The 18,457-nt window shown below is 40.9% G+C and overlaps 1 protein-coding gene across 3 annotated transcripts in view; it reads left to right on the forward strand.

Moving 5' to 3' along the window:
• lrrk1 (leucine-rich repeat kinase 1) overlaps positions 1–18,457 on the forward strand; it is a 56,110-nt gene that overhangs the window by 21,077 nt on the left and 16,576 nt on the right. For all 3 annotated transcript variants that reach the window (XM_069528393.1, XM_069528444.1, XM_069528503.1), the window contains 17 exons: positions 717–787; positions 1,482–1,611; positions 2,529–2,641; positions 3,635–3,867; positions 4,534–4,698; positions 5,825–5,997; positions 6,106–6,226; positions 6,412–6,571; positions 7,501–7,679; positions 7,821–7,918; positions 8,213–8,384; positions 8,463–8,632; positions 9,081–9,220; positions 12,903–13,215; positions 16,243–16,412; positions 17,920–18,123; positions 18,211–18,350. In XM_069528393.1, the coding sequence (XP_069384494.1) occupies positions 717–787; positions 1,482–1,611; positions 2,529–2,641; positions 3,635–3,867; positions 4,534–4,698; positions 5,825–5,997; positions 6,106–6,226; positions 6,412–6,571; positions 7,501–7,679; positions 7,821–7,918; positions 8,213–8,384; positions 8,463–8,632; positions 9,081–9,220; positions 12,903–13,215; positions 16,243–16,412; positions 17,920–18,123; positions 18,211–18,350 (2,752 nt within the window). The remainder of the gene's footprint in view (positions 1–716; positions 788–1,481; positions 1,612–2,528; positions 2,642–3,634; positions 3,868–4,533; positions 4,699–5,824; positions 5,998–6,105; positions 6,227–6,411; positions 6,572–7,500; positions 7,680–7,820; positions 7,919–8,212; positions 8,385–8,462; positions 8,633–9,080; positions 9,221–12,902; positions 13,216–16,242; positions 16,413–17,919; positions 18,124–18,210; positions 18,351–18,457) is intronic.

An 18,457-nucleotide genomic window follows, 5' to 3' on the forward strand; every position in this document is an offset into this window, starting at 1 on the left:
GTCATGAAACCAGTTGAAAACTTTAACTTTACTTTACTATCGTGCTTGAAGTATCCTTTAGAAGAAAGTAAACTGTTAAATGAATAGCATGGTCATGAAACCAGCTGGAGACTTTTACTTGACTTTACTATCCTGCTTGAAGTATCCATTAGAAGATGTTTGAAAGACTGTTAGAGGAATAGCATGGTCAGCAACAGTACTAAGACAGTAGCTTTCTCCTCAGAGTTCCCCTCATCAACAGAGCTGCTGCTCACTGGGTGGTTTTGTTGTGGCTCCATTCTGAGAAAAAAAAACTGTATAATGACTGCCTTGTGCGATAATCTCAGCAGTCTCAGAAAAACCCATACCAACAATCATAATACCATCAAAGTCACTGAGATCATGAACATTAACCGAAGCTCCTGACCTGTATCTGCAGACACTGCACCGCTGCCACCTAATTGGCTGGTTGGATAATTTCATGAATAAACATGTTTACAGGTGTTCGTAGTAAAGTGATCGTGTGTGTGTATTTAATAAATCATACTATGCTTAAAGTATTTATATATATCACATTTGTCTCTTGTGCTCAATATAATCAGGAAAACTGACAACTAAAGCTTATGTAGTTACATTTCATACAATATGTTTTCATCACACTTTGCAGGTTTTGGGCTGTTGACCTGATTATTTTTATCATATTTGACATCAGTCAGTAATTCAAATTTTTTTTTTAGAACCGAGGAAGGGCCTAAATCCAGCAGGCTGTCCTTCCTGACTACATGGAACAGGAGAGACCCAGACCCAGGTAGATCTGATCATTTGAACCTCAGTACAATTCAACATAAAGCTGTGATGACATTGTTCCTCTTTGCTACTGACAATGTGGACCTTGGAGACGAAGTCAGGATTGTAGGATCTGGCTAAAATATTGTTCTTCAGTCTCTGAGTTGATAAGATCTTTTAAATGCAATAATGTAGATAAATTCAATAATGTCCCAGCATTTCTTTCTGTCCTCACAATTGTTTCACAGACTGAACATGTTTACTATTTAGTGATCTCTTTGAAATGATTTGCATCATACCCTTGATATTTTTACTAACTGTATCGACTATAACATTTTGGACAGTATTTGCCTATTTTCCTCATTGTTTTATGTCCAGTCTTGATGCTTTCTCTTGATATAATTACTTTATCATTGTTTTTTATGATTAAAAAAAAACACAACATGAAGAATGTCTCTTTCCTTTAGAGTCAATTAGGTTTTTGGTGATATACTTATCTCTTGTAAAAACATATTTATAATATATTTTTAAAAATTACAAAATTAGAATGAATACTTCTACCCTCCTATGTGAACTAAATAGTCTCTGAGACTTTACCTCAATCGAACATGCTATCCAACTCTCTGATATCACAGAAATGATGCAGTCGGATTAAACCATGTGGTGTGTGTTTGTGCATGCATGCTGTGACCCCCTGCACGGCTCTGTCTTGGCAGTGTGTCCCATAGAGTTTCCCATGATTCTGCGGGATTCACTGGAAGTGCTTTATCTGAACGACAACCAGCTGGAGTGTGTTCCCCAGTCAGTGTGTGGTCTGCACAGCCTCTCTGAGCTCTACCTGTCCAAGTGAGTCCCTTTGTCTCTGTGTCAACCTTCACCTGCATGCTCTCCCTAACTGTCCTCCCTCTGTCACACTGATAATGCTGGTGTCAAGATGGTTGAACTACTGTCTCTAGATCTGTGTGTTTTTTTATTATCTCTCCTGTCACTGACAAAAGATACCTGGGAGGTGCAGGCCACAGACGTTGCTGTTAGTCTGCTGTTCCTCTAGAGGGCACTCTTGTCTCTCTCAGTGCCGTATATAAGAAATAAGAACATCTGGGTGCTTGAAAAAGTTTCCTAACATCTAAGATTCACTGCAGCAGACAGCAGGCTTCATATATAGACACATTCTGCATATACCGATTCAATACATCCTCAATATATACTTTATTTATTTTGGGGGGTGGGGTGGGGGGTTTGACACTGTAGAAAACGTTCTGATGTTACGTTACCATAAAAAGTTAAATGGTGAAAGTCGAGTGAACATTTGAAAAGATCAGTAAGTAACAAATTACACATCTGCCTGGGTTCCCCACTGATATCAGTTTAGACACTGGGAACTGCTGTTTGGTATGATGTCAGTGTGAGTCCGGTCCTACTACAGCTGTTTGCAGCTGTTTTATACAAACAGCACATTGCTCTGCTCTCACACTCTGCCCAGAATGATTGAATTGTTTGGGAAGTCATGGATCTACATTTCGTGTTACTGCCAGAAAACGACTTTGGCAGTAAATCCATCTTCGACTGTTTCTTAGAAAGAGGCTTTGGGACCCTGATTGTCTCTGTCAGTAAAGGGCTCCATGAAACTAATGATGATTGAAGTCATTAATTAAAGGAAATGATTCAAAACTGGCACCTGCATTTGGAGGGTAGGTAGGTTTGAAAGAACCTCTATTAATGTGAATCTTTGTCCCTTATTATTTCACCTGCTCTGGGAACAGTAATCCTGGAATCCGGGAGCTTCCAATGGAGCTCGGCCAGCTCTCCAACCTGTGGCAGCTGGACACAGAAGACCTCAACATCACTAACGTTCCCCAGGAAGTGAGAAAAGAAGGTACTTTCTAAAAAAGGAGTTTTATAAAAGAATCTTGGCTGGAAAGAAATCTTTTGCCTAAAGTTATAACCCTTAAGAAATAAGTTCACAATATTTAAAGTGTCTCTTAAAAGATCAAGTTTGCATTGAAACTGTTTCTGCCGGCTCTAATCATTCTTCCTATTCATTCAGGCTGTTAATGATCCCTTACCAATGAGCTTCCATTGTAAGTGATGGATTTTTCACAGTCTTTGATCTGTGCAGAGTTGGATAGTGTTTCCATGGTGAGCTAAATTGGAGAAGCCGTAACACAAAGAGGGAAAATCTTAAATGTAACTGAGATATGAAACCAATTAATCCGTCTAACTCAGACTGCTGGACCCTTGGATGAACTTACATTGGAAGCCTGTTATCAGACGGGATGTTTACAGCAAGAACCACTGCTCAGTGTTAACGAGGAGCCCTGATGAGTGTGAGGCGAAACTAGTTTACAGCCTACAACAGGGATTTATTTTTGTATCAGTTATGATTGAACTGCTCTGAGGCCTCGGAGCATGGTGACAACCATGAAAAAGCATAAATTAAGAAACAGTTTCAAGGTCGAACAAATTTGGAGATCAAACTAAATTGTGAGCTGAACTACAGTTGGTCAGATTTGAATTAGAAAGTTGCTCTGCAAAATGTAAAGGACAATATACATTGTACAGTCTGCAAAATAATTGTATTGTTCATCTTCATATCTTTCTTCCAAATCAATGTGTGTCCAACCAGGAGGACTGTTACAATTAGATATAAGATATTTTAAAACATACACATATATATTATAAAAATATTACAGCAGTTACATACATATGCAAGTACGAAATGGAAATGTATGTAAAGCTTGATCCCTGAGGAAAGGTGACCATGTACTTGGTTTGTGTCAGTGGTGGCATATGTCTCTAGTTTCTCGGTCATTGTGAATGTAACTCCCACACTCTGAAAATAACATCTTGATCTCTCTGGTTCTGTCAGGTCCTGCATCTGTCCTGGCTTTCCTCCGTGCACACCTTCGAAAGGCAGAGCCTTGTAGACTGCTGAAGATGCTCATAATTGGTCCACCAAGGCAGGGCAAAACAACCCTTCTTGAGGCTCTACAGTCCGGCAGGGCATCTGTCTTCACCCCTACAGAATGCAGCATCTCCACTTCCATGTTGGAGCTTGAAAAACCCCAGGGTGGCAAAAACAACGGGAGAAAAACACAGGCGGTACGTCTACACTGTTTCTATCAATATGAAAATATGACAAATAAAATATACAGTCGGATGAACCTGAAAAATGCTAAAATACAAAACAGCAGAAAACAGTTCCTACCCTGAAAGCCTAGACTAACTTTAATGGTGTCTATATAGTTTGGTTTTATATATTCAGGTCTAGACATGAATCATGGTGGTGCAGCGGTCATCCCTGTCACCCTGTGATGAACTGGCATCATGTCCAGGGTGCACCCCACCTCTTACCCAATGTCCGCTGTGATTGGCTCCAGCCCCATGCGACGCTCACAGGATAAGCAGTATCGATAATAGACGGATGAATATCCAGATTTCACACACACAGATTTCGACACAGTCGAGATGCTCTAAGTGTGTTTTTATTAATGTCCTCCTTCCAGTAACCGTGTCCATGTTGCTGTGAATAATCATTCAGTCTGTTTGGTAGGGATTTCTTACTCATAAAGTGGCTCCAATAAAAAATTACTCAGTGAAGACTGTGGATTTGTCTTTTGGAAACTACAACAGAAACAGGGAGTGGATCTTCAATAATAACTTATTCATCTTTTTCTAAAGGCTGAGTCACCTCAGGCGGACTTTTTCCTTTTTGCTGACTCAATGCATGTTCCCTAATTCTCGACAATGTCATCTTGATACACACAGAAAGACTCGGTGGCATTCAACGTGTGGGACATTGGTGGTCAGGCCAGCATGTCCACTGTGAACCAGTGTTTCTTCACTGATAAGGCCCTGTATGTGGTGATCTGGAACCTGGCTCTCGGAGAGGAAGCTGTGTCCAGCCTGCAGACATGGCTGCTCAACATTGAGGTGAAATACACCCCACCCTACAAACGCACACACACACACTCACGCACACACACACTCACACTGAGGCCCTGGTTCCAGCTGTTCTTCAGTTTGAGTGGGTCAGAGGATGAAGGGTGTGTCTCTGTCGTCAGTGCTGAACAATGACATGGTTTTTATGCGTTTCTAGAGGGAGTGAGGAGGGATCTGATTTATGGGAAACAATTTATTTGTCTGACCACATAAACCAGCCACAGTCCGTTCATTGTAATTTAATGAAGGCATGGAAACGTGGATGACGTTGAAACTGCTTGCATCGTTTCACCGAACGCATCATTTCATAGAATCATAATTACTAACTGATATTTAGTAATGCCTTCACTTTGCTTCCTTCTGATTAGTGTGGTTACTTTACTGTATAATTATGCCTGGATGTGTTTCAGACAGAACTTTGTCCTTCGAGTTGTGTCATATCCTGTTTGACATGATCCAGTCTGATTTTTATCTTGACTTTCTACTTTTGACCCACATCACCTGCAGAGGGCTGATCAGGGCCTGTGTCCTGAGACATTACACTCGAAGATGTTGCAAAGAGTCACTCTAGAAGTAAACTTCCCTCCATGTAAAAAGATATTTCACAGACAGTGAAGTGTAACACAACACAGCACATGTGTGCTTACACATATGTGCTCAGAGGAATAGCAAGTCAGATGCAGGGATTTACCCCAAATCCTATTAATGTTATTCTTCATCTTTCTTTATATATATATATATGTATTTGCATAAATTGAGAAGAAATGGCGTGTTTTTCTGGATGAGCACTGCCCCTTCTTTTATTGGTAGTATGTCTCTTTCTGTTCCTCCAAACTTCTGCTGCTCCTGTTTTTAAGTTTGTAGTCAGCTGCCTATTGTTGAAGTCTTATGAAGTAAGTTCCTTACCCATTTTGCATTAAACACAAACAACAAACACTGTTGTTGCTGTGGCCACGGTTACCATGATTTTGTTTTTTCGATTATTCATAAGATCAAATACCTTGTACTGTGATTTAAAAATAATATAGTAATTTATTTTAATCTATTTTTCCTAATTTTATTTTAAAAAGATTCTTCAAATATGCACGCAGTAATCATTAGTTGCTCTGCTCCACAGGCACGAGCACCCAGCTCTGCAGTGGTGGTGGTGGGAACACATTTAGATCTCATCGACACCAAGTTTCGCACTGAGAGAGTGGCCACCCTGAGAGCTTACATTCTGGCTCTGTGCCGATCGCCGTCAGGGGCTCGAGCCACCGGCTACCCTGACATCACCTGGCAACACCTGCAGTAAGCACACCTGTTTGTACTTATTAAAAAGCAGCAGTGCTGTGTGCATATTCTTCATTTGAGTCTGTCAGTGTGTTCAAGTGTGTGTCTGCGTGTCTTTGTACTCAGTGAAGTGTCCTGTAAGACGCTGGAGGGGCTGGAGGGGCTGAAGAAGCTGATCTACCAGGTGGCTCTCACCATGAAAGACAACAGCAGCTCAGCCTGTGGCAGTAAACTGCTGGGCAGACTGGTGAGTGAGACAACTTTGACACCTTCAACACTGTGCTGTTGGAATTTTTAATCTCCACTGGCTTACTGATGCAGTTGTGTGATGTGGTTTGCACTGAATACACTTTTGCAGTAATTCTTTACATCAGTTCCTGTAACAACAACATCATCAGAAGCTGATGTTTATCATTGTCTCTTCTGCTATAGATCCCCAGGAGTTACCTGACACTTCAGGAAACCGTGAGGGCGGAGAAGCAGAGGCGAGATGATGAGGGAGATGTCCAGTATCTAACTGATGCCCAGCTGGACCACATCATCGAACAGAACCCAGGAAGTGACATCAGAGACTATGAGGACCTACAGACAGGTAATGTTACTTGTTCAGCAAATCATTAGTTTGACGACTGAAACTACTGAGAACCATGTACTTGTACAAGTCTCTTTACAGTATTCATGTGAGAAAGCCTCGCATTAACTTTGGTGAGCAGCCACAAAAACACAGCCCTGTGTTTGTCCTTGACCGGGTTTGACATCCTCAACTGTGGCACAAATAAAGATGATTTAGAAAAGAAATGTCCCTCCATATTTAAAAAAATGGAGGGACATTTTTTTATCCCTGACCCCCTCCCACCCAATTCTCTATTACGAGAGAGGTACAAAATAATGTTACAAATTATGATTAAATTCATTTGAAATTAGCTACAAAAGTGATGCATTGCATTACTCCTGACTTTCAACATTCAGTTACCAGCTCCATCAAAGGGGCCTTTAAACAAATGCACACCATCGGCACCCTTATGTTGCAGCATTACTGTCATTACTGACAAACATGAGCAAGTGAGACAAAGACACAAAACATCTAATAAAATAAGTAAACTTTGGTAGATGGTACCTGCCTCCCCCACCTCAAACTACTGCACCCACCACCTGACCAGTCCGTCAATTGAACACACAGAGAACAAACTAAAATATGAATCTAATTTCCAGTGAGTCGAAAAATGAGCTAACTGCCAAATATCAAAGTAACATAGGGTTACTGACATACTGTGATGTTTAATAATCAATTTCTAATGTTGTCCCTTATAATACCTATGACTGAAAGCGTTGTGACATCACTGGCAGTAATGGATTTCTGTTAACACTGTTGACTACTCATATCGTCAGATTTGTTTCAAAACCTTTTGTTGCACGGAACTGATGCTGCGTCGGAATATTTCCCAGCTCAGTAACACTGTCCATTATCTACTAAGAAACATTATGTGCATGACCCTTCTCTTTTTGCTTGTCCACATTCAGCCATCAGCTTCTTGATAGAGACGGGGACCCTGCTCCACTTCCCCGACACCAGCCACGGGCTGTGCACTCTCTATTTCCTGTGTCCAGTGTGGCTGTCTGAGTGTCTGGAGAGGATCGTACACCTCAGGTCCTCTCGCTCTGTAGCCAGGAATGGAGTGATCCAAGCTGAACACCTCAGGGTGAGCATCAAAGGAATGGAGAGAGAATGGAAAACTTTTAGAAAATGCTTTTAAAATATCATAAGATTGTCAGTTGTTATTCTGTTAACAATTTAATGATCCCTGACTTCCTCTTCTACTCTAATCAAATCTGTTGTGCAGATGCTGTTGGTAGGAACCGGCTTCACCCAGAAGACAGAGGAACAGTATTTCCAGTTTTTAGCCAAGTTTGAGATTGCTCTGCCTGTCGCCAACAACAGGTAGATTATTGTCCTAACGAAGTGATTCCCAGTTTATACAAATGATGATTCCCCCTGCATTTTGGCCTTTTCTGCCTTTTCACACAATATAATGGAATACAGCCCAGGGACTACAAATGAAAATAAGCAAGTGGCAAAACATTTTCATAGTTTGAGATAATCATATTCATCTATTTTCACCATTTCTAAATTACTTCAAGCATCTTTTTAAAAATCTGGCATGATCATCAGGCAGAGAGCATACCCAAGTTTTTGTAAATATGTATCTGTTATCATTTCCTTCTCTTTCTGTAGCTATCTGCTGCCACACCTCCTTCCCCCCAAGCCAGGCATGGACATCCACGGGTTCCGCCAGCAGGTCAACAACACCATACAACGCCTCTTCAAGATGAGCTTCGTTCCAGCAGGATTTTGGGAGCGCTTCATCGCCAGGATGCTCATCAGCCTCACAGAGATGGACCTGCAGGTACTGAAACCAGCAGATTCTCATCGTTCACCTGTTATGCACTTTTCATTCATGGCATGAAATGTTTTGTTTGCGCAGTCATTTGAGCCCAAAAGAAACACCAAGGGCCAGCGCAACAGGAATTCCGTGATCTACAGCTTTGCCGCAACCCAGCCGAGGAGCCGCTGCAGCACATTCAGGGTGCGACGCAGCCAGACCATCTACTGGAAGGAGGGGCTGCTGGTCACTTTTGATGGAGGATATCTCAGGTATGGACAAAGCTCGGACTGAAACATGTGGGTGGTAATTAAAGGAGCCTGCTCTTGGGATAAGCAAAGTTGAGTCAAAGTAATCTATGCACCAAACATGGTGGTATGTGTTTTAATAGTTTAAGAACGCTAGTCCTTCATCTTTAAGCTTTAGTTTATTTATTTGATGATAAAAGTTTCAGTTTTTCAGTGTTTTCCTCACAGAAAGTTGAAATACCTTTAGTGCAAAGAGAGGAATTATTATCCTGTAATGCCCATCTCCTACATCTGTTACAATCAAGTTCATTTATTGTAAACACTGATGGGGAGATATATAACATTAATGTTGAGCTGCCTCGGCCAGTGTAAAGAGTTTCCTGCTGCTGTGAACAGGCTGAACTGAGACATGGTCACAGCAGATTAATCTTCCAGGGAATCGAGGTGGTGACGTGTGTTTGTGTCTCTGCAGTGTGGAGTCTTCAGACGTCAACTGGAAGAGGAAGAAGAGTGGAGGCATAAAGATCATCTGCCAGTCAGAGATGAGGGATTTCTCAGCCATGGCCTTCATCACAGACCACGTCAACTCTCTGATCGAGCAGTGGTTCCCGGGTCAGTGCACTGATCTCTGTTTATGTGGACATAGTAACCCAGCTGCTGGCAGCTCAAGGTCTGCTCTCAGTATTGTCTTGTTAGTGCAACGACATGTTAGTTTACTTTTGATTTTAAAAAGAATAAATAGAAAATATGTAGCAGCGTAAGTCACAAATTTAAGAGAAAAAAAATATACAGTAAAAAAAAACATTATTCTCTGTGATAATACTTTTTCCTTTTTTTTACCTGCAAGAAAAAAGTTCTGAGATTAAAGTTGCACTTGTGATTCATGTTTGTCTTTGATGAAAATGTTGCCCTATTTGATCAGCAGCCCTGGTTTCCTTCCTTGACGACCGTTAGAATTCATTTCCTCACACACCCCAGCCTTATTGTGATTGACTTCTATAACTTTTCCCATCCTCTACATTCTCAAAGAGTTTTGATCCTGTTAATGTGACATCGTTCACTAATCATCTACAACACAAATTTTAGATGCGATCTAACCTCTTTTAAGTCCCATACAATTAAGAAAAACAATTAACAAGACTGTAATTTCTGTTCCACCCCAAAAAGATCCTCGACCTGGTTGACCCTTTGAAAATTGTCTGGCTCCAACACTAAGGAACAATATATCTACATAGATAATATCACTTCATCAGGCTCCACTGAGCAAAATGTCTTGCTCTAATCAGAGCAATAAAGGACCCCTGATATTATTTCTTGACTTGAGTAACTTGTAATTACCACAAATATTTCAACATTTGTTTCTCTCCCTTCTCCTCTGAGCTCTTGTCTACTTAAGTTTTCATTACAACCTCAGTTTAATTTTCTTATTGCATCTCTGTCAGAGGCTGGATGAAATCAAGAAGCTGCACTGACTCACAGTGAGCTGCAGGGAACAACAGATACATATTTTTATGTCACTATGATATTTTTAAATATATTTCTAACTTGATATATTTCTCTATCATCATATTTATATTATTCCTCCTGTTCTAGCTCTAAGTTGTATATTCTGTTGCAGCCACTCAGCAGTGAAATGATATTTTTCTCACAGGGTTTCAGAGTAATAATGTGGGAATTGTCAGCCTGTGCATCCTGTCCAGAGCCACTGCAAATTAAAGTAGAGAACTAGGGATATTTTTAACTCGCCCCATATCAGCATCACCACATCCAGCTCTGCCGTGTAGCAACAAGCACAAAGGAAACTCATGAAGAATGTCACTGCTTTTAAAGGCCTCTAGGGAGAAATGAGTGTTTTTATAACCTGGCAACTTAACATACCAGCCTGTGGTTTTGTGAAAAAAAATATTCTCTGCAACCCACAAGTCAATATTTCTTTCAAACATTATTGGGTTTTCACTTGGGCTCAATTTCTTTCTACTTTTGTCTTAAGAATGACTCTGTAGCTTACAGATAGCTCCATATTGCGTACGAATATTTCAGTGATTAAATTTGAATATCTGCTGATCACAACATTTGCTGTGAGTCCAAAGACAGGAAGCGCTGTAACATAATTTTTTTTGAATCAGCAAAAAACTGTTAATATGGTCTTAAATTTAGCTTTAAATACATATTAAGTATCACTGAATGGTTGAGTCTGTGGCTCAGTGATGGGCCTTGTGCTCAATGAAGTATTGCAATATTTATAAATAACTGGGTGTCGACGTTTCTGGGGAAAAAAAGTCCTAATGTGAATTAGCATTCAAATTATTCAACTGAGGAGAGAATCTGAAAAATGTTTTTCTCATAGTCTGGTGTCTGCCAGTGAGCTCAGCCATTACCAGCATCAATCATCAAAAATATCTATGTAAAACAAGTCCCCTTTTTTAAACAGCAGCTTAGTTTGAAAAAGCACAGAGTTGTAGAAGAGTCAGGTGGACCTCCGTGATTTGTTGAAGAATGAAGAGCAGGTCTCCAACTTCTCAGCCAGGTATCCTGCTCCTGTCACTGTGTCGTGCTGTTTGCAGACACCTGCCATGTGCAGCATAACAACTGCTCAGAGAATGATAGAAAGGTCAGGTACCGGACTACTGTACTAAAACAACAGTTTGTCTTGCTGCCCCAAGAGTTCTGTGGCTTTTGGTGATAAGCCACTTTTGCTGTAAACACCAGGAACTACAGGTGATCCCCAGATCAACAGGACTGATTGGCACCTCAACGTAAGACAAGTCTTTTGAGGTGCAATACTTTTCTCTGGTGTAGTACCTGTATCTGCAAAGACTCTCACTTTGTGGAGGTTATTGAGTCCAATCATCTTCTCAGAAATCCCCCCAGTGAGTATCATTACATCAGGATCATAACTTGCCATTTGTTATCAAATTCAGTAGAATTTTTTAAAAATTTTAAATGCAAAGGAAGATGGCTGCCTCCCTGCATATGAAACAGAGTCACCACTTGAGAAGCAGGTTAGAGGTATTTTTAGTACACAATACTTTGTTTGATTTCATGTCAACAAGGATTATATTGTAAGTCTAACATAGGTCCCATTGTCATATAAAAGTGAAATGAAGGCATGTTCTCAGTTCTGTGCTGACATGACCGTCAGCCCAACAGAGGAAAGCAACACAGCACTTATGTCATTTTGAATGTCACTGTCCATCCATCTATAATCTGTACCGCTCATCCTTGGAGGGTCATGAGAGGAGCTGCCAGTCTCAGCTGACAGTAGGTGAGAGGCAGGATACAATAGGTGACTAGCCGATCACTGGACCAATATTCAAACAACCATTCACTCTCACATTCACAACTACCGTCAATTTAGAGTCTCCGGTTAATCTAACCCCAAGCTGCATGTCGTTGGACTGTGGGAGGAAGCTGCAGTACCCAGAGGAAACCCATGTAGACACAGGGGGAACATGCCCCGGTCGAATCCCAGTCCGGGGAACCTTTCTAGCTATGAGGTGACAGTGCTAACCACCCCACCACAGTGGAGAGTACTATTTTTAAATTAATTTCTGCTTAATATACCTTTTGGCTAGTTTAATAAATCCAGAGCACGTACCAGTTTGTAACACCTGATGGTTACTATCGTGGGTCTTCCTCAGCACCAGGCACACTGGATGCGTTGATTCTAAATGTTTATTGCGCTTTACTGCCCAGCTTCTTATTTCAAAGTCTCTCTCTCGCCATCTCCATCGATTTGCGGAGATCTAGTTTTTCCGATTTGCTGCTGCTCCGTGATCTGTAGGTGTCAGTCAGCTTCTGACTTCAGCGTCCCCTCAGTCCTGCTGCTACTGCATTTAATGGAGAGCGTGGTTAGACAGCTCAATGCTGCTGTCCCAACTCAGCTGTTGCTGCTGCTGCTGAGCCAGCTCCACACCTCCTCTCTCCTAAAGCTGAGTGTCCGAACCAAGCCCCCCCACGCAGTTATTGAGAAATTTGAAATATATTGTGATGAGTTAATAAACAACATGTTACAGCGCGCCCTGTGGAGTAATTTACACCAAGGAAATGCATTGTAAATTGGCAGGTCAAACCGCATGTACCAAGTCTTGTGCAATTTAGAAACAGTTATTTCTCTGTTCCATCACAACACAACATCTGGACAACAAAGAAAGTGCAAAACTAGAAATGTTTTGTTGTATAATAGCCTGAAAAGGCAACTCCCTTGTAATTATGGTAGTAATCTTGATACTGGCTCAGCCTATCATGGAGCAAACCCAAATCATGTTTTTTTTCTCTTTGTTGTGACTTGTAGCTTTGACTGCCAGCGAGAGTGACGGCACCTTCCTCATAGAGCAGTACGCCCCCTGTCCTCTCTGTGCCTTACTGGGCCAACAGAACCAGGCCAAGCTCCCGGCCAGCCGGCCCAGCAACGTCAGAGAGAGAGGAGATCGTGGAGGAGATAATGGAGAAGGAGGAAGCCAATCAGAGGTTCATTACTTCAACATGGAGGACTGTGTGCTGGCTGCATTGGAGAAGGAGCACATCATCTGTCCTCAGCATCCTGATCAGCCAGTCCCACTGCAGGAGCTGGTCCCAGAACTTTTCATGACCGACTTCCCTGCACGGTAACATCTCAATCTTTAATGGACCCTTTTGTTTTTGTTTTCAGGGCTGCACCCTCTGAGGATAATTGGGGTTCAGTACGACTTAATTCTAATGGTTCTGACAATCATTCCTATCGGTTATGAAAACACTGTGGACCCTGAGATAATACCTGTAATCTGTTGGATCCATCCATCCAAAGGTCTCTCTTTAAAAACTAACTGCAACAAAAGTCAGCACACCCCTCATTAGTCAGATTACATTCTGTATGTCTGCTTATTATTTTGGCAACAGATTTCACCCTTCAGGACATGATGACAGCAGTCTTGTAAAAATGTGTGGAGAAATGTTCTGTCATTTTTCACAGAGGATTCTTTTCTGCTGCTCTTTGCTGAGTCTTTGTTGCTCGTTCCTCTACTTTGAATCTTTTTTTGATTTTTTTAAACTATTCATGGTCATAGTTTTGCTTTTTTCTTCTTAACACATTCTTGTATGATATTTTTTTTCCCCAAGTGTGTTCCAATATTGTCTATGTTGGAAAATCCCTGTGCCAAGCATCTTACTACTTTCTTTATTCAGTATTTGGGTAAAAGACTTGCTTTGATAGAACTATTTATAAATGTCAGCTCTGCTTCACCTACTGTACATTTCACAGTATGAACTCTGCAAACATGCTCGACTCAATCTCATCCCAAAAAATGTATTTGGGTTTCAACCAAAGAATGTGCTGCCAGAACTCATCAGGGTTTTTTCCCAATACACCCCACTTGTGCCAAGTCAGAATTTATAACCCAACTGGTTTTCAATGCATGTTTTTATATATAGTCTCTATGAAAATCTATGAGATAATGTTTATACACTCTCCTGGATGGGTCTGGCACCTCTTCCATTAAGACCATGTTCATCCATCCTGAGACTGGTCGGGGCTTTCACTACCATTTAAAGTGGAGCAGGTTTAGTGTGATGAGGAAGAGGAAGCTACCAAAGCACTTTCGGTTACTGTGAAGATGATATTGAAATAACAGAATGCTTTATTTTTTTTGTAAAAGAAGAACAGAAACTGCTGCACACTGTAGTGTGTTTGCATTTTTCTACAACTATGTGCTACATTGCACATTTAGTTGCTCTAATTGGCTGGTGGTCTGTTGGGCTGCTGTTAATAACATCCCCTGGAAATCCAAAATTAACTGAGAGGATCCAGATGAAATTGTGGTGTGATGGTAGGCAAATACTCTAATCTAATTAAACTGTACACAATGTCCTACGTGTACCATTCAGTTTAACACACATACCGTTGTGTGTACTGTATCTGTAACCCTGTTCAGGCTTCAGGGCTTCAAGGCTCCAGCTTATGGAAGAAAAAGGCCTGAGCTTAGCACTATGTTCATCTGGGGTTGCTAGATACACACTCCATGCCTTTTTATAATGTTATATTATATATTGGTAAACTGTGTGTCTATAAATGACATACATCTTACATACAGTAACTGTTTGAACTATTTGGGGTCCACATACACTTGTGAAACAGTCATTTATTTTGAAAAGAGGAGGAAAGGCTTACATGCAGTTTATTATTTTCCTTTGATGACACATGTGATAGTCAGTGTGGGGAGGACTGTCACAGCCACTTACTGGATCTCAGAGCTTTGACAGACGTGTTGGTCTTTCCACCAGACACATTCCAAAGAAGCTGGATGATTCACGCTGTATATACAACATAACCTCTCCACACTATCTCTTTCTGTCTCACACATGCACTCACACACACAGACACACAACAAGCACAGAGTGACAGCCAGCAGCTTTCCAGGACTTTAGCTGTATAATGAGTTTCGGCTGATTTGTTGCCAGTTACAGCATCTGTTGATGTATTGTCAGGGCTCAAGGGTAACCAGCACTCCTTAAACTATTGGAATCAACATTGTGTCTGCCTTTGTGTCCTACACACACACACACACACACACACACGCACGCACGCACGCATGCACACACACGCATGCACACACACGATGAAGCACGCTGAAACACCGACATGGGGTTAGGGGTGGGGGTTGTTGGCTGGGTGGCCAGTTGCGCAAGCACATCCCTCTCTGTCGCAGCAAACGTTTCCATGGGCCTGTGCTATTTTACAGTTAAACAGCTCCTCCAAATATTTGCGCAAGTGCAATTGCAAATGTCCTCAAGTGTTTTTTCACTATCTATCAACAACATGCTCTGTCGCAGTTCCGTGGAACAATGTTACTTTTACTGGTTTCAGCAGCTCCACAGTGTAAACACAGTCTTTCTGAATTAGTCTTCAACTTCTTAATTATTTGCTCACTCAACTCAGCATGGTAACATTGTCTCTGTCAGACTTTCTCGTGAAAGCTGCTTGTCGGGCATCGAGTGTCAGCATTTGTCCTTGTAACTCATCCAGTGCAGCTCCATGTTTCCAGTTGTGATGCACTGAGACTGTTCTTTTTCATCACTGTGAGCACTTCCACACCAACTAGACACATACACTTTTACTTCAACTGAAAAATGAGCACAACATTGTCCATAGTTCTTCTCTTGATAGATACTTGTCAGCAATGACACACATAGCTTGGTTTCATCCTCCTGTTTTATCCAAAACAAAGGACAAAATGTTAACTGCAAGCATATTATTTGATAAAATTAATTATATCTCAAGTTGTTTAAATACCTTTTATATCTCCATGACAAAAAGATTTTCCCATGATACCTCTTCCTTAGAACTTCACCATCACCATTATATTATGCCACATGCTCCGTTCTTCCTTAAACAATCCAGAGCATTGTGGAATATCAAGGTACACTGTTAAACTTTCGGTGCACATTGATGGTTTTTGGAGATCAGTGACTTCTGTTAACTAGGTCAAATAATTCCTTTAAGCCTTTATCTGTTCTTACCTCAATGATCGTCTTAGCTGGGCACTTACTTGTGGTTCTTGTGTTTGTTGGTTATTGTAACTTCTTGTATATTTTAAGACAAGTTTACTTCCAAAGGATTCACTTTCTTTTTCGTGTGTGTGTGTCTGTGTCTGTCTCAGGCTTTTTCTGGAGAAGGCCCAGCTGGAGTACTCTGAGGAGGAGAGCAACATCCTCGGCCAGGGGGGCAGTGGGACGATCATCTACCGAGCCAGATATTGTGACCAGCCAGTGGCCATCAAACGCTTCCACTTCAAGAGGTGTCGACAGCAGACGATCAGCAGCGACACAGGTACAAAGAGTTTCCCATAGGACACCTGTCAAACAGTCAGAACATGCATTTTTAAGAAATTTTGTACAGACCTTTATGTTCACCAGAGAATGAATATTTCTGACTTGATAATATATTTGGTGCAAGTATCCATTGTACAGATATCATGTGTCCTGCTGTCTTTGCCTCAAGCAGATCGTTTCTTTTGTTTCAGTAGTTACTCACTCCTAGTTAATCTTTTAGTAAGTAATTATTGTATTATTAATTATAATAATTAGAGTCTTTAGCCATCTTTTTAATAATTTAAGTTTATAATCTAAATATTTCAGGTTAGGAATCTCATGAAAACAAAAGTGTGTTGGATGGAGGTTGCAGTGTTTTTTTTCATTGTGTCATAAACATAATTGATCAACATTTAAGCATTGAAACACTTCATCACGTCCTGATAGCCATCAATAAATAAAGTCATCTGGAGAGAAAAACAATGTCATGAACTGAATGAAATGATTTCTTTCAAGGTCTGGCCTGCTCTTGCTAGTTTTTCCAGCATTACCAACCCTAGCTCTTAGTAAATACTACAATAAAACATAATAATAATAATAATGAAATACTTGTAAAACAAATAATGATCACATTAACTTCAACTGAACTTTCCTTCTAGTGCCTATTGGCAAATTTTAGCATGCTAACACTGCATTAACAAGGTGAGCTTGGTAAACAAACCTAAAAAACATTTAGCTCAAAAAACACCTCACAGAGCATGTCGGGTTTACTCTACCTTATGTCTGTACTCTACCTGCTTTTATATTAAAGGTCCAGTGTGTAAGATTTAGGTGAGAGGGAACTATTGGCAGAAATTTTATGTAGAATAATCCTCATGATGTTTTCACTAGTTCATTTCATATAAATTGTATGAATTGTAGTTTTCTTTACCCCAGAAAAGACCCTTTATATTTAAATACTTTATATTTACATGGAGGGGACCCTCTCTACAGAGGCCGCCATGTTTTTTACATTAGTCCAGACTGAACAAACTAAACACCTTTTGAGTTTTTATGACAACTGAAGCTACCACAGGTTCTTTTTCATGTTTGGAAGGAGAGGCTGAGGTGAGGGGTGTTCAGCTGCAACATGCAACTTCAACACTAGCTATCACTAAATTCTACTCACTGTTCAAACTGCAATTTGCAATAATATCCATGACAAACAGAAATCATAGGAATTCATATTAGTCTGCCTTCAGACCCAGAATATTTATTTTGACACCTGTGTAACTAATAGCGAGGACAGCGGTTCTATTATGTGTTAGTACTGTTCATTGCTACAGCCTCAGTTTAGATCTGATGAAGCCTCTTGGATTGGAGGGAAAACAGATAACACCAGACGGAGTAAAGAAAAGTACATATCTTGCTGTTGGACTTTTCATCATGAGAGAGGTCCACCTGGCTTCAGATGTATTTGGTTTCTGTCTCCTCCAGTAGTTTTTATCCTTTTTTATAACTGTTAAAATCCTTTTTCATTGTGTTAGACACCATGGTGAAACACCTGCAGTCTGCAGATGTCTGCCGGAGCTTCTCTGAATTTCGCCAGGAGGCCAGTATGTTACACTCTCTTCAGCATCCCTGCATCGTTTCCCTGGTGGGCATCAGCATCCATCCGCTCTGCTTTGCCCTGCAGTTAGCCCCTCTGGGCAGCCTCAACACTGTGCTGGAGGAGAAGCACAGAGGCAATGGTACGTGCAGGGATATTCACCATGTGGTTTCCCTCTGGAGGTTTGCCTGTTTCTATGTCGATGCAACATTTGTTTTTTAATTTGTAGGCTCCAAGTACATGCCCCTTGGTCACATGCTAACCTTCAGAGTGGCGTATCAGATTGCAGCAGGACTGGCGTACCTTCACAGGAAGAGCATCATCTTCTGTGACCTTAAATCTGACAACATCCTGGTGTGGTCTCTGCAGGTCTGTATGTGAATTATATAAGAAAACCATTTTAGTTTATTATGAATGTTCAGATGTACAGTATATACATAACATGTCAGACTTGGTCAGGAGTAGAACAGTAGAAC

This window comes from Paralichthys olivaceus, chromosome 1 (genome assembly GCF_024713975.1).
Source record: "Paralichthys olivaceus isolate ysfri-2021 chromosome 1, ASM2471397v2, whole genome shotgun sequence".
Classification (NCBI taxonomy): domain Eukaryota; kingdom Metazoa; phylum Chordata; class Actinopteri; order Pleuronectiformes; family Paralichthyidae; genus Paralichthys; species Paralichthys olivaceus.